The sequence below is a fragment of the Polypterus senegalus genome, chromosome 1 (genome assembly GCF_016835505.1).
Source record: "Polypterus senegalus isolate Bchr_013 chromosome 1, ASM1683550v1, whole genome shotgun sequence".
Taxonomy (NCBI): domain Eukaryota; kingdom Metazoa; phylum Chordata; class Cladistia; order Polypteriformes; family Polypteridae; genus Polypterus; species Polypterus senegalus.
The window spans coordinates 209,956,156-209,979,784 of NC_053154.1; the positions used below are offsets into that span (position 1 = coordinate 209,956,156).

General features: G+C 38.1%; 1 protein-coding gene across 9 annotated transcripts in view; it reads left to right on the forward strand.

Annotated features, from left to right (window-relative positions):
- zswim8 (zinc finger, SWIM-type containing 8) overlaps positions 1-23,629 on the forward strand; it is an 83,995-nt gene that overhangs the window by 23,840 nt on the left and 36,526 nt on the right. For all 9 annotated transcript variants that reach the window (XM_039768110.1, XM_039768081.1, XM_039768128.1 and 6 more), the window contains exons 5-8: positions 4,586-4,680; positions 18,157-18,329; positions 18,614-18,721; positions 18,852-18,933. In XM_039768110.1, coding sequence (XP_039624044.1) covers positions 4,586-4,680; positions 18,157-18,329; positions 18,614-18,721; positions 18,852-18,933 — 458 coding nt within the window. The remainder of the gene's footprint in view (positions 1-4,585; positions 4,681-18,156; positions 18,330-18,613; positions 18,722-18,851; positions 18,934-23,629) is intronic.

A 23,629-nucleotide genomic window follows, 5' to 3' on the forward strand; every position in this document is an offset into this window, starting at 1 on the left:
GATGTCGGGCAGAAATTTGCAGGATCGTATAGAAAATGTAATTTCTATACCACAGCAGTCGTGTAGTGCCTTTCACAAGGGATCTGCTACCAAGAGATGATCCAAATACATTTGAGCTTCTGTTAGTGCTACTTACCTGTTGTGTTATAGCACCTTTAAAATGCACTTTACCCAAAAGCACTCCAGTACTGCTCAATGTATCTTTACTTCTTAAATGTTAATGTTTTACTGTTTAATAATTTATATACTGCATTTTATTTTTTCCCCTTGCACTCAGTGAGCATAGCCACTGGGTATAATCAGCTAGTTGCATATAAGAGTGTCACTGGTTTGAAAACAGCATGAAAAAATATACAGTTGATAGTGTGTAGTGGAGAGGAAAATGGGCATAATTTGCTTTAAAGAGTCATTAGAGTTGCCTGGAACGTTACAAGCATGGAGTCATTTTAGATTTTGGCAAGTTTTCTAATGCTGTCATTTGGCTCTGATTGGAGAAAAGATCAGTTTATTACTGATTTCATGAATTAAAGCAGATATGTGTATATATGCTAAACCAGAAGAAAACCAAGATTAATCTCCACCTTGCACCAGATTTGGAGAGCATTGGAAAGTAAAGGTCTTTAATTACCCTATCAAAGTGTATAGAAGTCTAGAGAGGAGAATGGGGTAGAAAGAATTAGGTTCAGTATGAAACCAGAATGGTAGTTTATGGGAGAGTTTAACCAATTCTGTACTGTAAGTTCTCCTTCCAGAATTTTGTGAATTAGCACAGAGTGCTTTATTGAAAGTCTGTCTTCATTCCAGATAAAGACAGAGAAAAGAGATTAAACTTCCAACTAGTGTATTAAGAGAAGAGAAAGATGGAGCAAGATACAAACAAAATTCAAAGGCAGGAAATGGATTCCTTGACGGTCTTAAGGATATTTTTGTAATTAGATGTTTAACAATGTCTAGCAAGAAAGGAGAGATGTTGATGCCTAGGCATTTAAATGAACCGGTCAAGTGAAACTGAGGTAGAAAAGCAGGTTGACAGCATAAGGAATTTAAAGGCAAGAGAATGGATTTAGTCTAGTTACTTTTATAACCAGTGTAACATGTAGAGGATGCCAGGGATCACACACTTTGGAGTTCAAACAAAGAATATTTATTTAAGCAAAACCACTCTCCACAACCGCCTCACCAAAATTTAGACAAAATAAAGCAAAAATAAACCAATTCTTCCTCCTACTGTCCTCCCATTGGATTTTGCCGTCTGTCTCCTGACTCTGACATTGGTGGCAGCAGGCTCCCTTTTAAGCTGGAAATGCTTCCGGTTCCATACCATGTCTTTCTGGAAGCACTTCGGGTCATAAAAAAAATATGGAGGCCTTTATCAATCCCCAGGGACCCTGACAGGACTGCATTTCTGGACTCCACATCCCAAGCACCACTGCAGGTGTCCTGACTGCCACCTTGCATATAGGGTATGGAACTGTTTCCAGTTCCCTGCTATTGCTGGTCCATCCATTATTTGATACTGGTAGGACACAAAGTAATTTTCTCCTCCCACCGGGCCAATACATTTGTCCTACTGCTCTTGCCTCCTGTCCAGGTATGAATTCTCCTTTCTGGTCAGGATGGCTGTTCTCCTCCTTACACCAGACAGTAGCACAAAAGAGTTGAACAAACTAATGGATGTGAGGGAGGTAGAGGGAGTGTTTCTAAGAAATAGCAAAATGTTGTCTGCCTATGTAGAAATTTTATGTAAGGTGCTGTAAGCAGCAATATGTGAAGTTGAATCAAGATTGCAAGGAGCTGAAGTGTGATATTAAAACTCGGGAGGAAATGGGGCAACCCCGTCTGACTCATTTTGGATCTGAAAGAATTGAGAATTGATGTGTTTTTGAGAGTTACTGCCATGTGGGAAGAGTGCAGTTTCTGGTCATTTTAATATTGTTACAGCTGGCCTATAATGGGCACAGTCTTCAAAGTTCACCACCCACTGTTGAGGTGAATGAGTTTTTGGAAAGGTTTGCTCACATCATACTGTACCTGTACTTGGATGCACCTAATCCAAGAAAACACATTTAGACAGAATTCAGTAAAAAAAAAATACATATATATATATATATTTATGTTGGACAACACTAAATTCTAATAACATACAACAGAATAATATATTGCACTAAAAATGAACTTTAAACTTTTGGCCCGCCCTCTCTTCTACAAGCAAAAGAAAATGTATATGAGCTAGGCCTGGGAAAGTTAACACGTTAAGTTTTGCAATTAATATGGCCTGATTAAGTTTCTGTTCTATTTAAGCTAATACTTTGCTAGGTTTGACTGAAGACACAGAATGACAAGCTCTTGTATGGTGTATCTCAAATTTTAATTTTGCAGAAGTATTGTATTTAATTCAGAGTAATCTGATTATGAAGTCTTGAACAAAACCCTTTGTAGCCAACCACACACATGCAGGATTTTTAGTGGAACAGGAGTTAAATTCAGTAAACAATTTCAGTTTAGTGTCTAGATTGTTACAAGAAAATCAGTATTCTTGAGCAGTGAAGAATTAAACATCCAGTGGGCGAAAGGAAAATACAGCAAGAGAAGAATACATTTAATCAGCACATACTGATGGTCAGATAGACTATCCATCTCGTCACCCATTAGCAAGAAGTGTAGCAAGCAATTTAGAAATTAAAATGTAATCAAGTCTTAAATCCCTGTGCTAAAATCTTTTTTTCTTTTCATCTTGGCATAATTCTTATTCAGCAACAGAAAAGAATCAACCAGGTTTAAATCCAAGGCAAATTTGTAGAGTGATTGGTTCAAGGAATGAATATGCAGGAGAAGGGAATTAGCAATTTTTTTCTAATGGGGGTTCATGAAAGTATTAGTATCTTTATCTACAGCGCTATTGTAACCTTTCAGATTTAAGATCTGTCTGGTGAGCAAACATTGCAGAATATACCAGCCTCCTCTGCATTGATGACAAGCATTTTGGCTTACAATTGGATCAGAGTTGCCTCTCCCAGAATTTGCTGATACACAGGCTGCTACAAAGGAATGTTTATTAGCAAACCTGGGCACATCATTGGCTAAAATCCTGGATTGCTGTAAAATGTCTACTCTTGAGAATACATTCCCATTTATCTCTGAATCCCTGCATGTTTCCAAGAACCCACCTTTTGTTTAGCTATAGTACCCTCCTTGATGTTTGGAACAAGACATATTTTTCCTTGGTTTACCCCTCATCTCCACAGTTGAAAATTACAAGTCAAACAACTTAGACATGATTAAGTTGCACATTGCAGACTTTCATTTAAGGGTATTTGCATGTATTTTGCTCACATCATGCAGAAATGCACTGACCCCCCACTTCCCAATTTCAGGGCACCATAGTGTTTGAAACAATTGGCATCACAGGTGTTTGTGATTACTTGGGTGTGTTTCACTGTTTCATTAGTGTAGGCATAAGAAACTTAGGATTGCTTCTGTCTCCAGACTACCTCTGGAATCTGTAGTTGTTGCTGTTCAACACGAGGACAAAAACTGTGCTAATGAAGGTCAAAAAAGCCATTATGAGGCTGAAAAACAAGAACAAAACCATTAGTGATATCAGTAAAACCTTTGTATTACCTAAATCAACTGTCTGGAATATTATTAAGAAGAAAGAATCCACTGGTGAGCTCAGTAATCGCAAAGGGGCTGGTAGGCCAAGGGAGACCTTCACTGCTGATGACCAATGAATCCTCACTATGATATAGTAAAAGCCCCGAATGGCTTTCCGACAGATCAGAAATGGTCTTCAGGAGGCAAATGTGTATGTGTCAGAGACTACTATACACAGAAGACTTTATGAACAGAATATACATAGGCCACACTGTAAGCTGCAAACCAACTAGTTAATGATCAAAAACTAAATGGCCAGATTACAGTTTGCAACAAAAGCCAACAGAATTTTGGAAACAGGTATTGTGGGCAGACAAGACAAAGATGAACCTGTATCTGAGTGATGACCAGAGCAAAGTGTGAAGATGACAAGGAACTGCCCAAGGTCCAAAGCATTCCACCTCATCTGTTAAACATGGTGATGGTACTGGCACACTTATATTCATTGATGATGCAACTTCTAACAGGAAGTTTCATGATGAATTCTGAGATGTATACAGACATCTGCTGAATTTACAGTAAATGCCTCCAAACTTGTTGGACAGTGCGCTATCCAACAACCAGGTAATGATCCCAAGCATATTGCTAAGACAACATGGGAGTTTTTCAGAGCTAAAAATTAGAATAGATATAGATAGTAGATATTATCATTGAAGATGTGGTCTGTTGAATGGATTAGGGGGTTGTCCCTGTTGTAAACTTAGTGAAAACAGGCACTTGACTTCCTTGTCACCTTTACAGTTATTTACTTCTAGATTTTGTGTAAAATACTGTAGTCTTCATTAAATTAAGAGACCATATTGGAGTTACATGAGGTAATAAAGTTGGGTGAAATTTTCATGTATGGAGAAGCAAGAAATTTTAAATCATTATGGAATAATATACAGAAATCCTTCACACAAAAACGTCATGGCTTTTCTTCCACCAATAGGCTTTATTCCTGTCTGGCAAATGGCAGTGCAGATGAGTTCCAGCGGGGAGAGCAACTTTACAGAATGAAGGCTGTCAGAGATCCCCTACAAATTGGTAAGACTTGTTCTGTGCATTAGTAATTAGTCATAAAATATGCGATTTAGATTTCAGAGTAGAACTGTTAATAGCAGTGCTACTGTTTTAAAATGCTGGCATATTTTCATTTTGCAAATGCTGCTCTGATCAGTTTGTAACTTTGCACGTTTTATGTACATTGCTTGCCATCAAATGGGGATTGGATTTGACTATATTTTAAACATATTTGTAATGGTTAATAGTTAATTATGCATGATTTAAAAATGTTACTGAGTTACTGTCAGTTATAAAAGAAATTTAGATTTTTTCAGTAAACTGTTATAGTAATCAACATATCCAAATTAAGGAAAATTGAGGGGAGATGTATGTTGATTTGTAGTGGCTAATGTAAAGAATTGAGCATTTCTATAACTCATTGTTTTCTAAATACCATACCAAAATATTTTGGAATAGAAGTCTGATAATTTCCTTTAATGAAATTACTAGCAGATTTTTTTTTGTTCCTCTGAAATGAAAATTTAGAGAAAGGAGTTTGTTTTATTTCTAAACCCACTTTTATTATTATTTGTTTTTGAGATTGATGTACATATATATTTTGAGGTTATTACTCAAAATTATTATATTCATAGAAAAGATTTTTGGACATTTTTAAAAAACCTATTGTAAACATAACATTTGTATCGGATTAATTTCAGTTAATAGTTTTATTTATTTACTTATTTAACCTGTGTTTGACTTTAATAAAGAAATTGTTAAAATGAAAACAAGGTCAACATTTGGAGACAAATTGCTAAAATTAAGTAGAGAGTGTACTGCAGAACTATGTAGGCAGTGTTTTATTAAAACAACAGGGTAGCACATGGAATATATATATATATATATATATATATATATATATATATATATATACAGTCAAGATAGATTCCAGCAGGGTACATACACAGTCACTTTAAATCTATCAGTCTGTTTGACTCTCATAAGATGACTTTGCTGCCATACTCATTACACATTTTCCAGCATCAAATAAATTAATTATACAAGGTGAGCCAAAATGAAGTACTACATTTCTCAAGGTCATTGCACGAGGTAGAGGCAGCCAACTGGGTTGGGGTGGGGGACCTTTGATAAACAATCCCATGTAGTTTTCAGCCAGCAACATGCCTTGGTCCAGTGCGCAACATGCTTTTGCTGTCAAAGTGTTCTTCAAAAACAATTAATCCATCTTCACTACGCACTGCGCCTTCTTAACGCACTTCAGCATTCGTATTAAGGGTAATATCACAAATTGGAAAACAATTCTTCAGTGAGTGGCTAAATTTAGTACAACATTGAACAGAAAATCTCCAGGCCGTCCTCAGACTGTACGAATGCCTGAAAACATCCAAGCTGTAAGGGCATCAATTTTGCAGTCTCCTAGATGTTCAGTGCACAAACATGCTTCTACCTTAGTTTGGGTTACCAGACGTCCGGCAAAAGGAGGACATGTTACTTCAGAACGTTACATTGAAATGCTAGCGAGCATTTTGTGGCCCCAACTAGGGGTGTGCGATATTTGGGGAAAAAAAAAGTATCTCGATATTTTCTGGAACTTTGACGATAACGATAATTCTAAGATAATGTATTATTTGAAATTATATCGAATTATATTTTTATCATCTATAGCTTTACTTATTAGGTCTTTTTGTATTTTTAAATGTCATAATAAATAAGATCAATAAGAGCAATTTAACCTGAACTGCATTTTATAGAGTTACCCCAACTTACTCACCAATAGCAATATGAAGCCTATACCCAAAACAAGGTAGCCTTTTCCAGTTATTAATCCGTAGTGCACTGACAACATTAGCACCGCTGTCTGTTGTCATGCAAATCATGCCATCTTTTCACAGTGACCATGATGCCAGCACATCTTTTAGACCTTGTGCAATGATGTTGCCAGTGTGATCTTGTGGGAAGTAGGATGTTTGCAAACAGAAGCTTTGCAGTTGCCAGTTTTCGTCAATGAAATGCACAGTAAGGGAAAGGTATGGTTCGGATGTTCGGCTTGACCATAAATCCGTTGTTGTGGCAAAATATGAAACCTTTTGCAGTTTATGCGTCAGAGTTTGGCGACACAAATCATACAACTTAGGCAGGGCTGTTTGACTGAAATATTTTCGGCCAGGCAGTGTGTACCTTGGGTCTAAAGTATTCAAAAGTTGTTTAAAATCAATCAATCAATCAATCAACATTTATTTATATAGCACATATTCATACAAAAAAATGTATCTCAAAGTGCTTTACAAAATGAATAGAGAAATAGAAGACACAATAAAAGATAAACATAAGTCAACATTAATTAACATAGAATAAGAGTAAGGTCCGATGGCCAGGGTGGACAGAAAAACAAAAAAACTCCAAAGGCTGGAGAAAAAAATAAAATCTGTAGGGGTTCCAGACCAAGAGACCGCCCAGTCCCCTCTGGGCAATCTACCTAATATAAGTCAAACAGTCCTCTTTGTATTTACGGTTTTCATTGAAGGACCTGATGATGATGGTCACGTAGACTTCTGGCTTTCAGTCCATCAATGTTGGTGCATCATGATGCTTTGAGTAGGTGGTGGTGGCGCAGGCCACCACCACAAAGAAACCAGAAAAAGAAACAGAAGAGAGAGTAGGGGTCAGTATGGATTTTGGAGCCACTGTGAATAGTTATTATGAAGAATTGAACATACAGAGTATCAGTATTAAGTTAAAGTGAAGTTATAAAAAGGCCATGTTAAAGTAATGTGTTTTCAGCAGTGTTTTAAAGTGCTCTACTGTATTTGCCTGGCGAATTCCTATTGGCAGGCTATTCCAGATTTTGGGTGCATAACAGCAGAAGGCTGCCTCACCACTTCTTTTAAGTTTAGCTTTTGGAATTATAAGGAGACACTCATTTGAAGATCTAAGGTTACGATTTGGAATATAACGCGTCAGGCATTCCGATATATAAGATGGAGCGAGATTATTTAAGGCTTTATAAACCATAAGCAGTATTTTAAAGTCAATCCTGAATGACACAGGCAACCAGTGTAGTGACATCAAAACTGGAGAAATGTGTTCGGATTTTCTTTTCCTAGTTAGGATTCTAGCAGCTGCATTCTGCACTCGTTGCAAATGATTTATGTCTTTTTTGGGTAGTCCTGAGAGGAGTGCGTTACAGTAATCTAGTCTACTGAAAACAAAAGCGTGAATTAATTTCTCCGCATCTTTCAATGATATAAGAGGTCCAACTTTAGCTATGTTTCGTAAGTGAAAAAATGCTGTCCTAGTGGTCTGATGAATATGCGATTTAAAATTCAGATTACAGTCAACGGTTACCCCTAAATTTTTTACTTCCGTCTTAACTTTTAACCCTAATGCATCAAGTTTATTTCTGATAATCTCACTGAATCCATTATTGCCATTATTGAGAAAATTACTATTCATCCATTCAGAAATACCAGTAAGACATTGTGTTAGTGAATCAAAAGAGTCAGAGTCATCAGGTGCTATAGATAAGTACAGCTGTGTGTCATCAGCATAGCTGTGGTAGCTCACGTTGTAACCTGAGATAATCTGACCTAACGGAAGCATGTAGATTGAGAATAACAGCGGACCCAGGATAGAGCCTTGTGGAACACCATATCGGATATCATGTGTCTTTGAGATTTGATTACCACAACTCACAAAGAAATCATCTCTCTCAACCACTTGAATTGGCACCATATCTTTTGCGATGTCTTTAACGGCAACCGATTTACCACATAGTTTGCAGATTACCTTCTTTTGAGCAACATCAGTCTTTTCAAAATGAAACCATCTCTGGCAATTAACTCTGATGATGTAAATAGCGAAGCTATTTTATCATCTGGCGCTGTTTGTTCACTCATTTTGAGGCAGGGAGCGACACTGACTTGCGGCTTGCAGGATGTGCACGCCTACGCAAATCGCTTTGCGCACACGCAGTGGTCTATACTGTTGCATTAGTGAATGAACTTGTTTCTTTCTAAGAGCAATTAAGATATAATCATAGACGATGTATATCGCACACGCCTAGCCCCAACTGGAAGAAATGGATGTGGTGGATGCCTGGTTTCAACAGGATGGAGCAATAGCTCATATGGTGCAGAGATTTATGCAAGTTTTGCGGGAGATGTTTCTGCACAGCGATGTTGGGTGGCCTTTATGTTCGCCTGATCTCGCTCCATGCAATTTCTACTTGTGGGGCTATCTCAAGTCGAAGGTATACACACACTGACTTCAAAACCTTCAAACCTTCAAGTATGCTGTTCGCCACAAAAATCACCACTATTCCCCTTGAAATAGCTGAATGAGTCATGCGAGCATTCAGAAATCATCTTGAAGAATGTTTCACTAAGGATGGCCACCACCTTGAAGACGTCATTTTTATAACACAGTGGAAAAAAAAATCTATTTTGTATACCATTTCTTGTGTCCTAATGAAATTTATTTTATCTTTTAGCGTTTTGGTAGAATAAAAATTTGAAATGTGGTACAGTGACCCCTCGTTTTTCACGGTTAATCCGTTCCAGACTCTACCGTGATAAATTAATTTTCGCGAAGTAGGATTCTTTATTTATAAATCGAATATTTTCACAGTTAGAGTATAAAAAACCTGTTTACGACCTTCTAAATACGTTTTTTAACATTATTAGAGCCCTCTAGACATGAAATAACACCTTTTAATCACCATTACACTCGTATTACCCAATATATTAGACAAAATAAGACATATTAGACGTTACAAATATCATATTACTAGGCGCACTCGCCTTTTAAGGCGATCGACTTTTATCCTCAATTTTTGTGTGCTCCATGTGTACATCAGGCATGTAAGTGTAGGGAATGGGAACATTAAAGTGCCCATTCATAACATCACCCGAAATCCTAACACACAGAGTTCTTACACACAGCCACTAACCTATGAAGGCACGACCTCAGTAGGAGAGTCTTCAGAGGTGGTGCAGTATCTTCAGCAGGTGCGTTATTGTCTTCTTCCGCTGAAGGAGTACTAGGAGTAGGCAGTGGGTGTCTGGGTGCGCGGCTGAAGAACATCTTGATAGGCAGTTGCTGGCGCTGTCTTTTCATATGCGTGAGGAGGCTTTTGTAGGGTATTGCCATCTTTAATCATATCCATAAGTTTCACCTTCTCCTGGCTAGTAAGCATCTTCCTCCGGCGCTTAGTTTTATTTTCAGAAAAGCAGCACGTTTAGGAGCCATCGTAGGGCTTAGATAAAAGTTCTCAGAAAGCGCATGCGTAGTGACGTAAGCGTGTATGAGAAAAAAATTGCGATAGAATGAAGCCGCGAAAGTCGAAGCGTGATATAGCGAGGGATCACTGTACTTCTTTTTGGCTCACCCTGTACTTTAATTGCAGGGGACTATTACCCTTTGTATTAGTATACCACCAAACATAAAGCTCACAAATCTTATAAATGCATTAAAGCATAGAAAGGCATAGTGAGGTATACATTAAGTGAAAGGAAGCAGAATAATACATGTAGCAATTATAAAGAGAGAATATTGTTTTCCAAAGTGCAGTGGATATTCTGTCACAAGATCTGTTTTGGTTTTTATTGGAAAGTGGACTCGCATGTAATGCTATACAGTATAAATAAAATATTATTAAAGCACAGTTTTGTAGCTGGCTTACTACATTCACAGAGAACTAATCAACACTGTTAATGCGTTTTGGTATGACAGGATGGAGGTAGTTGTGTTCCTCCAGTTTTTTTGTATTCAATATGAGCCATTTTTTCTCTTTTAACACAGTTGTTAATGTATAAATTCTCTGCAAAAAGTCTCACTGTAATCCTTCTATATAAAAGCGGTCGGGATTGTCCTTCCGTCCCGTACCGGTATTCCGCTTATCACAGACTTACTACTTGCAGCTTGCGGTACAAAGCGACATGATGTGAGCAGAGTTCTGGTGCTCCCATCGTTCCCTTGCTTTTGTGTGCGATGCGCTGGAAAAATAGACAAAATTATGTCTCTGGAAATAATTAATGTTGATGGAGTACAAATGCCTCACTGTGTAGTAAATATCAGGGGAGTTCAAAAGGGCGACCTCAATATAGAAAAAAAGTTTAAATTTCATCACAAAAATAACAGAAACTACGAGTATTAAAGTAATACCGCTCAAATGCAATATAACCAAACTAATGACTTTGTATAAAATATCAAATTGATCTACATATTGAATTGCCTTAAGAAGTGGTCAACTTAAAAGTCGGTCGCCTTAAAAGGCGGGTCAGCCTAGTACACTACAAAAGCTGCAATTGTGAGTTTAGCAGTCTTGAAGGGGAAAAACAATACCACTAATTGCAAAACTGCAAGTATCTGCTCAAGTTGGAACATATTTAGATATTCTTCATATTTTGTAAATAACAGATATTTTCTGAGCAAGAGACTATTTTTGCCTAAATGTTTGAAACTCCTTATTGCTATTTTGTCAAATTTAGTATCCTTTTTAAAGGAAAAGTTTGATAAGTTGGTATTTTTAAAGTCAAAGTTATTTCTTTACAGTCATGCCTTTTTCCTGTTTAAGCACCGAATGTATGCCTATAATGTCTCATCCATTCTTGTGCAATGCCTTTCCCACTAACCCCGATTCAAAAACACCAAAACCCTATTACTACTGGGCTAGGAGATCAAGGGTACTGTGGAGTAAGATGAGTGGGAAGTTGGCAAAGACATAAGGTCTCCTTTTAAAAAGGCTAAATATCGCAACAATGGTTTGTTTTTTTTCATTCTTTAAATGACATGGATATGGTGTTTTGCAATACAGTAATCCCTCCTCGATTGCGGGGGTTGCGTTCCAGAACCCCCCACGATAGGTGAAAATCCACGAAGTAGAAACCATATGTTTGTATGGTTATTTTTATATATTTTAAGCCCTTAGAAACTCTCCCACACTGTTTATAAATATTCTCCGCACAGTTATACAGTAAACCCTTGTTTATCGCGGTTAATCCGTTCCAGACAGATAAATGAATTTCCACAGTAGGATTCTTTATTTATAAATCTAATATTTTCACAGTTAGAGCATTGAAAACCTGTTTATGACCTTTTAAATATGTTTCTTTTAACATTATTTAGAGCCCTCTAGACATGAAATAACACCCTTTAGTCAAATGTTTAAACTGTGCTCCATGACAAGACAGAGGTGACAGTTCAATCTCACAATTAAAAGAATGCAAACATATCTTCCTCTTCAAAGGAGTGCACGTAGCAGAGAATGTCAGAGAGAGAGAAAAGTAAATCAAAAATCAATAGGGCTTTTAAGCATGCGAAGCACCGCGATAAAGCGTTGAAGGGATCAATGTGAAGGCAGTCTCAGCATTTTTTAGAGGAGCCTCCGTATCTTCTAAGCAAGCAGCCCCTCTGCTCACACCCCCTCCGTCAGGAGCAGAGAATGTCAGAGAGTGAGAGAGTCAGAGAAAAGCAAACAATCAAAAATCAATACGGGCTGTTAGAGCTTTTAAGTGTGCGAAGCACCGCGCAGGAAGCATATCGTATATCATTGAGTTTAAATTTTAATACTTAATATGTGCTCTGATTGGGTAGCTTCTCAGCCATCCGCGAATAGCGTCCCTTGTATGAAATCAACTGGGCAAACAAACTGAGGAAGCATGTACCATAAATTAAAAGGCCCATTGTCTGCAGAAATCCACGAACCAGTGAAAAATCCGTGATATATATTTAGATATGCTTACATTTAAAATCCACGATGGAGTGAAACCGCGAAAGTCGAAGCGCGATATAGCGAGGGATCACTGTATGTCTGTTATCTCAAGAGGCAGGTCAATACTTGATAAGATTCTTAGCTTCAAAAATGGACATCTTTGTTAAATTTTGAGACTTTTCTTCACACATGGACACAGGGTTCCATAGAGCTCTACTGTATAGTAAGCTGCAAGAACCAAGTATTTTTTTTTTTAATTTATTAAAATAACTAGGGGGCTTTTGACCGGTGCTCACTTCGCTCACCCACCTCCTCCCATTCCCCCACCAGGGCGCGCTACGCTCCAACCTCTTCACGTCTCTGCCGCTCCTGTTGTTAAGGAGGGGGGTGTGTCTGAGCTGAACACACACTGAGGAAATGCGGTCTGATCAGCTGCTGTCTTTCTGCTGCCGAGCTGCGTGATCTGCTTGTTGCGCTGCATGTCAATCATTGTAAAGCCTGCACAGCAGTTGTCCTGTAACGTCATGCGAGACAAAGGGCTGGGCGGTCTCATGGTCTGGAACCCCAGCAGATTTTATTTTTTCTCCAGCCGTCTTGAGGTTTTTTTTGTTTTTTCTGTCCTCCCTGGCCATCGGACCTTAGTTTTATTCTGTGGTAATGAGTTTTGTCTTATTTTAATTCTTACTTTCTTTTTTCTATTTCTTCATCATGCAAAGCACTTTGAGCTACATTATTTGTATGAAAATGTGCTATATAAATAAATGTTGTTGTGATAAAAGTGTCTCTCGTGGGACTTCAAATTGTCTTCCAAGAAGATCACGTATCGTCTCCTTCCATGCCTTCCAAGATTTTTCTTTATAATAGAGAGAAATGCTTCACTCTAGAGTGCAATTTTATGAGGCATATTAATATATGCCATGATTGTGAAGAAATAACTTCGATTTGAAAAATACCAAACTTTTTCTGTAAGGTTTGAGAGTGTTCGTTGTGTTATGAATAGAATTAAATAGAGGGAAGTTGTGGATTTTTATGAGAACTGTTAACAAAGCCAAATCATTTTTCATTAAGCATTCCATCTACCTTTATAAGTTATGCAGTTTTGGTTGAAACTTCTTTCTATGTATCATTGTTTGTTCTGTGCTATGAATACAAATTTTGGATGTTAGAATCTTTCATTCTCTGTTATCAAGTTGCACTTTTGGCAGAACATCTTACTGCTGTTTATCAAAATTATGTAGTTCATGTGCATATGGGAGAGCTACTACAAGGCTGAAAATAAAAATTAAGTTCATTATGAAAGTTGATGTTGCTTACAGCTGGCTAGCTGATATTACAGTTTATATATAAAGTTTAATTTTTATACAAATTTTTTTTTTTTTAAACTTATGATCACTTGTCATAGAATTAGTAGTGTTTCCTATACATACCGTGTTTCCCTGCAAATAAGACCTACTCCGAAAATAAGCCCTGGCATGATTTTCTGGCTGCTCTGTAATATAAGCCCTACCCCAAAAATAAGCCCTAGTCAAGATCGTCAGCTGAAAAGTAAGGCGCTTAAGGCCAGGTTAATACTTCACGCGATGTGACGCGTGTGCCCGAAACATCCGAGGACACCTTGCTATAATATCTCTGAAAAAGATGTTTAATGATTACATCCATCAATTTGGGGATGCGCCCATTCCAGCAGCATCGGCGCAAGACAGAAACAAAAGCCCTGGATGGGGCATCAGCTCATCACAAGATGAACAGAAGAACACACATACATTGGCATCATTGTAGCTTCACCAAATCCCTATACCTTCATGTCTTTCGATGGAAAACTGAACCCACTGTGGAAACCCACCAGGAAAACATGCAAACTCCAGCCAGGGATCACAAGGAACGTGACTCCCTGCGAGACAGCAGCGCAACCGCTCTGGCCACTGTGCCACCCCATATATGTAACTATTAGCAGTATTCATTATTTAAACAAAGTTAATGATTTATCTGTAAAATGTAGCATACATATTTTAATGCATTTCATCATGAAAGTGATAACAAGTATAAATCTAAAATTTCTAAATGTGCAGAGAGCTGGAATATTATAAATTTATTGTGTTCTGTGTGGCGATGCTGCTTGCCGCTGCTGTTAGGTCTGGAGAAAGCCCCAAAAGTACGTAGAGATTTAACTGGGTTGGTTTTAAGATGATGTTTATGAGGGTCTACTTTAATGACAAAGTAAACTACGAGATTAAAGAGGAAATTTCCGCTTTAATCACAAAATAAACATTTTTATTATGTCCTTATTTTCTTTTTCTATGTGCCTCAAATACGCTGCCGTGCATTCTGATGGTATTGTTAAAGGTGCACAAAAAAAAAAAAGACGGCACAGAAGATGGTATGTGAGACTTTTAAAATGTATTGTGTCATTACTTTGGGGAATATGCGACGCTTGAATATCAAAGCTACCATAAATGCATTTGTATGTCGGCATTTTGCTTCACCACATCGACCCATTAATCAAACATCGAAGCACACATATCGATCCCGGAGGATCCTAAAAGTTTAGCAAGAAATTCAGGCTGAAATTCAGGGTTTGAATGTGGAGAGTTATGACGATATTCCAGAAGAAGATGACATGACTGTAAATGTATGTTGTTGTACATGAATACATATAAGATATTCACTGAAAATAAGCCCTAGTGCATCTTCCTGATATATAGGACATGTTAGTGTTCCATTGTTTGTCCTGTTATCGTCAATTCGTTGAAAAGTTTGTAGTGAATAGTGTTGAAATCCGCTGCAGCAAAGTCCACTGGGCTTCTTCATTAAACACTTGACCCAGATTCCTGCAGTCTGTACACTTATTCCTGCTGGGGTTTCAGGGAGAGAGTAAAAGAAACTGAACAAAAGACTTGCAACTAAGGTAAAATTAGAAGCTAAAATTACAGTTAACTGAAGCACAGTGATACAATTTGTTCATTGTAATGAGCACTACTTCTACATGTAGGCCATGTTTGAGAAGTTCTTCTGTCTGCTATGCTATTTTTCTGTCATCTTGACTATTGCATCACAATATGGCATAACAACAGCAAGCTGAATTTAGATGAGCATTGTGGTCTAAGGATATACTTCATGCTGTGGCTATATTTTGGCATGCTATGTTTGCATTTCCAATTAGGTAGTGATATTCATTTAGATGTGTTGTCAGAAGGTGGATTGTGTGCAGCCTTGTGCTTCTACGGGTGTAATTATGCATATTTGTTGATTTGGGTGTTTCGAGTATGGAAATCTGCATCTCCTGTGGCTCTTGTTTTCAGCTGTATTAACAGCAGTCATTTTGATGGGGCGTGATGCATACGTTTACTTCGTATTCATATTTTGATGAACATAACTGACAATTCTTTCAACCTTGCATCAACTACACTATTGGCATAACTATGAACAACAGCAAGCACACATATCACCTATTAGTATTGTTTACTTTTGCAACTAGTACATTGATTTCTTTGAATGCCAGTATATAATATGATGTTACAGAGAAGTTGTTTTGCTTGAGGCAGGTTATATTTGTTTTTAACACATGCAGTGTGCTCTGTGCACATGTGACCTATTCATATACAGGTAAAATTCCATTACAACAAACTCCCAGGGACCTAAAAAATATTTCATTGTAAAGAAAATTTTGTTATAATGAGATTCTGTATTTGTTACTATTGTGCTTTCTTTAACTTGCGTTCAGGTGTTTGCAATCATTTCAATAGCTTCTTTCACATTAATTTTAATCTCCTCCTGCCTACAAGTTATGCTGACGAGAATTTTTCTCAGCATTTCCTTGCCATAATACACTTTCAGGGTGCAAATGATGCCCAAATCCAATGGCTGAAGCACTGCTGTGCAATTAAATGTGAGAGGAATTCAACGCGAACATTATCTAAATGTGGAAGCATGTTCTGTGCAGCACGGTTATCAATCAGAAGCCGAATCATCCTTTTCTTCCTCATATTGTGAGGTTTCTGAACACTTTTGGGACCCCCCCCACCCATCAGGAGTGACGTTGAAGTGCTTCCAGAAGCGCGATTGCAGCGTTTGTGGAAGATTGTTTGTCCGTTGCTGGGGCAGGGCAACAGCAGGCTCACAGCGCTTCAGTGAAGTGCCACAGAAGCAAATCATAAAAGATCGGGGTCGCGCTATAAGTCCCTGTCTTGCACCCCCAAAGCATGAGGCTTAGTGTCAGTATTTTAGCAAAACCTGCTTTATTCAGCTTGAAACAGGAACGGCACAGTTATTTATTGTAGCGTGATCTGCCACTCTGCTATACACAGACACAGCAGTCAGGCAGGGTTGTGGCCAGATCAGTGACCAAGTAATCCTGTTATCTACATTTAGAATGTACATGCTCCTAACCTTGCATCACCCATCGAGATCTTTTCTGTTTACTTTGAGCTTGCTGTTGCCCTGTACAGACACGGAGATTGCACTTCGGGACGCTTTTCAGCATGCTGTTAAGATGGGGGAGGTCCCAAGAGAGTTTACAAACCTCACATTTTCTTGAATGAGTGCCGAATTATTAGGAATGTTTCTTGAACGAGCATCACTGAACCACATAAAAACTGCTTTTTTGATGTCTTCAAATGCAGCAGTTAACTTACGATTGCAACCTGAGATTTTTCTTTTTTTTTTTTTTTTGTTCAGTCTTTCAAGAAAGTTGACAGTGTCGATGGCGAAATTCCGAATTCACTGGCAACGTCTTTTTTTCTTTTTGCTGCAATCGAGAGTTGCAAAAATGTAAAGTTTTTTTTTTCTAATATGAACTTATATCATTTTTTCGTGTCTGCTATTTCTATATGACAATGAGTTAAATTCCAATGGATGTTTTTCAAATGTTGACGAGCAATAAGCAAAAGGTATCACTGAAAACTGCAGGAAACAAAAAAAGGCAAAAAAACAGTACGAAGAAAGTTCGAAGAAAGAAAAATAAATTACAGTGGTTCTTTTTAAGGATCGTTGTTCATAACTGAGCTGCGGCCATAGATCTAACTGCTCTGTGGATGATTCATTCAGGCATTTCAAGGTCTTTTGTGCACTTCATTGTAATGAAAGTATCTGCTGAATGTACTTTGTAGTAACAAGATTTATATAGACTTGTGTCATATGGGAAAGCTGTCGGGACCATAAAAATACTTCGTTGTAATGAAAATTTCATTGTAAAGATATTTGTTGTAACGGAATTTTACCTGTATTTAAGAGGTCTTTTTAGGAGACTTTTTGGCTGTGCACAATTTTTCGTAATCAGAAGCTTGCTTACCTTCAGACCTGGTTAACTAGAGCAGTGCTGCTCTTTGCAGTTCAAAATCACTACCCCTGTTTTTGAGTGTCACCTTCATGAGGCATTGGGTTGTTTTAGAATTGTGATACTCAGTGAGTGTCTAATTATTCCCACCCAGTTATAAGCACAATTCACTCGTGGTTGTCTCCAGGAGTATATATTATATGTTGGGCCCTGCAAGACTAGCTTATTTATGCTGCTATGTTTTATTTTTGGGATGATCAAATGTTTTAAAGAATGTGACAATTTCTGAGTTTTCTTGTAGAGGTTTGGTAAGTTAATCTTAACTGAAAATATGTAAGCTTATGGACATTCACTGGTTTGTAGCCTGTCTTAATTTAGATATATGTGGAATTGTTTTTTCATTTTTTTTTTTTTTGATAAGAAAAGAATATAGTGATGAATCAAAATATCACAGGTACCAATGAAAACATTAGATAAACCCTCTCTAACTCTCACTTTTTGTGTCATTCCTTAGGTTTCCATCTCAGCGCAACTGTTCTTTCTCCTCAAGTGGTCCAGACAAAGGGGGCATATAATGTTGCTGTAATGTTTGACCGCTGTCGCATCACTTCCTGCAGCTGCACCTGTGGAGCTGGCGCCAAGTGGTGTGCCCATGTTGTGGCACTTTGTCTGTTCAGAATACACAATGTAAGTCTGCAACACAGTATTTTGCTGGGGAAAGGCATATGAATCTGAAAAAGTGTCATCGTCATTTGCTTTAAAAATTTTATTTCAGCTAGGAAAGTTATAGTACACAATGTCCAAGCACAGGTGAACCTTGAGTTTAATAGTAGTACAGTTTATATTTTTTACATTTTTTTAAGTAAAACTTTTCTCAGCATATTTTGGACATTAATTATACTTCATAAACCTCTCTGTGCATGGTTCAGTTTCATGTTGAAGCATAATTTTTTTTTTCTTCTTTGCCACAGGCGTCTGCTGTGTGTCTGCGTGCTCCGGTTTCAGAGTCCCTATCTAGATTGCAGAGAGATCAGTTGCAAAAGTTTGCCCAGTACCTCATCAGTGAATTGCCACAGCAAGTAAGAGGATGGTGAAGTGCAGTTGGCGTTATTTTTTATTTATTTTTACATATTTGGGCTTAGTGGTAAATAATATTTGCAAAAAATAATGTTACAGGATTTAATTTAGGTATTGTCTATTTTATGTCAGATCCTTCCCACAGCGCAGCGCCTCCTTGATGAGTTGCTGTCATCTCAGTCCACAGCAATTAATACAGTCTGCGGAGCACCAGGTAAGAACCTGACAGGACTGTACAGTTACAGGTAGTTGATCAGGCTCAGATCTTGCTATTTAAGAAACCTGTCTTGCACAACTTAAAACCGCATTTTACTTTTGATGTAGCTGAAAGCATTTTTCATAAATTACATTTAGTTATAATGCAGTGGTTAATTATAGTCAGGGGTGCACATAACTGGCACGCTGGTACGCAAGCGTGACAAAAATTGTAACTGCGTAACGTCATCTGTGTCCCTACCGCACCAATGTGTACCTGACAGTCAGAGAGGGCATCCACACCTCATATTGCTAATATACGTTGTTTTCTTTTCTGTTTTGATTATCTTGTGTTGCTAATATGTCTAAAAAACAACAGACATTAAACAGCTACTTTGTTGTTTCACCACCTGCAAAGAAACAACAAGCCGAGCCAGAGCAGAAAGAGTTTTTTCTGAAAAGTGGCTCCAAGATATGCCGTGGCTTGAAGCTAATGATGAGTGCACTGAAATGTGGTGTAAGTTGTGCCTCTCGCATCCACGTATTGCAGACAAAACAAGTGCCTTTTACACAGGCTCAAAGAATTTCAGTCAATCCATTATTTGACAAACATGAAAAGAGTAAGGAGCACATGAATGTAGTACAAGCTATTTCTAGCAAACAAGCTAGTCAGGAAGAAATTTCCACTCGGCCTCTAGCTAGATGGCGAACAAAGGTAAATGAAGAACAATGGCAAGCTCTGTGTAATATTTTTCTCCTTGCCTTTCATAAAGCTAAACATACTCATCCCCTATCTTCCTATGCTGAAGATATTCCTTTACTGGAGCGGCTAGGAGTAAATGTCGGAACTGCGTATCATTCATGTGAGGCGGCCACATGGATAATGCAGACCATCGCGTGCACTATCAGTGCGGAGTTAAAAGCAAAGTTGGAGTCTGCTGAATTTTGGGGACTGATTTTTGATGGATCAGAAGACATCATTAAAACCTAGCAGGAGATCGTTTTCATTGTGTCTGTGTCCAACATTGGGCAGTTTACCGCGGAGTTCCTTGGCCTAATCTAACTGGATGCTGACCGATCTGCACAGGCTATAACAGACGGACACATTAAACTATTCCAGGAAGCAGGCTTGGACAACTGGAAGAGAAAGTTGGTCGCTGTGTGCACAGACTGGGCTGCTGTTAACATCGGCATATACAACGGCATTGTTCCGAAAGTACGACGACTGGCAGCAGTAGGAGATACACCCTTGTGCACATTTTGTGCACCGCACCCACACTAGAAAACTGCGGAAAATCAGCTGATCTCAACGTTCCACTCCGTGGTCAAGCTGCTGCAGTTTTATTTACAAAAAGGTGCAGCAAAAATTACGGCTGTGCTTAAGAAGTTGTGTGAAGAGAGCGGGATCTCCTTTGTGAAATTTGGTAAATTTCATAATATCAGATGGTCTGCATGGAGGCATGACACACTGCTAAAAATATCAAGATTATTGCCAGCCATTAAAATGCAACTGGCCACGAGTGATAGCAGTGATTTGCAGCATGTCTGCACAGAACAATTTCAGTGTTTTCTGGGCAAGATTTTGAAGACCACATCCATTGTGTTTCAGAAGGAAAAGCTGAGCATTGGAGAATGTAAGGATGAACTCATGGTGGCCATAGGACAGTTTACACATTTGCTTGATGCTGAAGGCCACTACAGAGCATATACTGTTTCTAATGCTGATGCTGACAGGGACAAGATAAACTCACTCAGGAGGCTAATTGATTTTGGAATCAGATATGACTCACTGAAGTCATGTGATCATTTCTTAGTATTTGATCCATCAACTTGGCCTCAGGAAATACAAGATTTACATTGTTTTGGCAACACAACAGTTTGTACCATTCTTCAGAATTAGAAGCCACATTGAGTCTTGACAAACACAAAACTGTCACAATATGGATGCCCTTAAAGCAAACCGGCAAACACTTGGCAGCATCCTCTGTGTATGACTTGGTCCAGATAATAAATGCAAGCAATCCAGATCTTTACTCCAACATTGTCAAATTGGTTAAACTGTCTCTTATGCTGCCTTTGAGCAGTGCAGCCTGTGAGAGGGCAAATCTTAACATAATAAAAAACAAGCACAGATCTCATTTGTCACATGCTCGCCTCATGGCCCTAATGCACATCCACCAGTCAAAGAAGACCAGAGAGACATTTGACCCAAAACCAGCGGTTGACCTGTGGATGAAAACAGCTGTGAGGTAGACAGTGAGGAGGACCGTGAGGAAGGTTGCACTTATTAAAACCTTACTCTATATAGAGTGATCAGGTATTTCTGATTCTTACCTCTTTTTAAGCTGCTGCTATATTTTTATTTTATTATTATTGTTGTTGTATCTGTATTTATTTTTTACCCTAATTCTTTACCTTACTGTTTTATTTCAATTTTTTCAATTTCTTTAGCAAAACTGTTTATGGTCATGCCAATAAAGAACTTTGAATTGAATTGCGTACCAAACTCCATCTGATGAGTAACTCACTGACAAAGTTATGTGCACCCCTGATTATAGTCTTTAATATTCCAAATATTTTTAAGATCTTTGTTTTAATGGTACAGATTTGAAAACTAAGCAGTAGCTTGAAAAAGAATGACACTTCTCAGGGCGAGCATATGTGGTCCAATCCTAGAGCCATCAACCTTTTAACACTGGGGTCTGAGTTCACAAATTTGGTGGGGTTTTTTTTCCTTCCCTCTCTCGGCTGTCCACCTGCCTTGTCATAGGGGCCGTTTGTCTCAAAATTAAGTGATGCTTGATATATAACACCCTGTTTTGTGGCTAGGATAATATATCTAATGAGATTAATCCATCTTTTTGCAACTAAGGTATTGAGAGTATCTTTGAACTACAGTGGGCTTTTTGACTTCAGCTCAGCCAAAAGATCTTGTCTTACCTTCATTGACCTATCAAATGAATAACAATTGTAAGACAGTCATACAGTCAAATGAAAGCAATTGTCATTAAATGATAGCAGACATTTTGGAGTGGGAATAAAGCAGATCTTTCAACATATAAATAGGCAGTGAAATCTATCTGTATCATGAGCAAAATGAAAATCTAAAGGTTGAAACATTAAAACTTTCTCAAACTTTGTGAACTCTCATGTAAGTTTAGTTTGTTTTTATGAAAGTTTTTGAAGAACACAAAAAGGCCAAAATCCTAGAGAAACCAAAGGCTAATTACACGTATAATAACATAGCAGTCTATATCTGGTGGCCACCCCATAACATAATCCCAGCACTAGCCCTGTGGGGTTCAAAATTCAAAATGGTAACAAAAAAGTAACCTGGGTAGACTGATAGCTGAAGAGCACCACTGCACACACTTCATTGTGAAGGTTAAAAAACTTCTAGTCATGGCTATAGAGAAGACCACGGGGCACTACCTCATAGAATGAATGATCATTGGTCAAATATTTATCAATATGAAAACCAGATTCACCATTGGTCCCTGCCAGGAGAAATTTTAAAAGTGTCAAATTAAAAAGATTTCCAGACGCAAAGAGAGTGTGGGCAATGAAGATTTAAAGCAACATGCAATGGCAACTTTTACAGCAAAAACCCTCCACTGGCAGATAGATGATACGAAAAAAGGTATACAGTAATTCCTCCTCGATCGTGGGGGTTGCGTTCCAGACCCCCCCGCGATAGGTGAAAATCCGCGAAGTAGAAACCATATGTTTGTATGGTTATTTTTATATATTTTAAGCCCTTATAAACTCTCCCACACTGTTTATAAATATTCCCTGCACAGTTATACAGCATAAACCCTTTGTATTTTCTTAGATATTAGGTAAGATTCATTGAAATTATGTATGTAAACACACTGTTTATATACAGTAAAACCTAAATATTATTTTAAAGATATCGAGCGTCTCTGATATTGCATATGTTACAGCCATTACAATAGACAGGCCACCAGCAATAAACATGTACAATGCAAGAAAAATTGTATACAGTCAATGTGTGTACAGTGACACTAAACGTACGTATTTGTACTAAGTATCTGTAAGTAGAAAATTAATTATGGTTACTCACCAACAATAACACGATGACTTGTCCGATAATGATGAGTTTAGTTTTACTGCACAACAAAGGAGAGCGTTACAGCCCTTCTAAAGGAGCCTCTTCAGGCGACTGTGTAGCACCGCCATTGTTGTTCTTCCGGAAGTCTTCAATCCAAATCCCTAAAGCAGATTTCATCCAGACTACTGCCTTATTACATCCCCTTACAACTCGTTTTGCACCCTGTTTAAAAGGACACTGCGGCCGTAGATCTTATATTCCTTTCCTACTTTTTAAATAAAAAGAATCGTAGCCTCATTGATGCCGTAATGGCGTCCTACAGCGGTGTAGCTTTTCCCTTCCTTCAATATATCCAAAACGTTTACCTTTTTTGCAATTGTTAACATCTTCCATTGGCGCTTGGGCACGGCCCCAGAAGCATTAGCAGTAGCAGGAGCAGATTGTTTTGGAGCCATAATGAAGGGCTTGACTATGCACAAAGATAAACACAAAAGAGCACAAAAGTTAACTCTTTACACAGCAAAACACGTTGATGCTGAATGAGCGAGACAAGACTTCCTGGTTAACAATGCATTCAGCACACAGGAACTTAACTGTGTGCTCTGATTGGTTAGCTTCTCAGCCATCCGGCAATAGCGTCCCT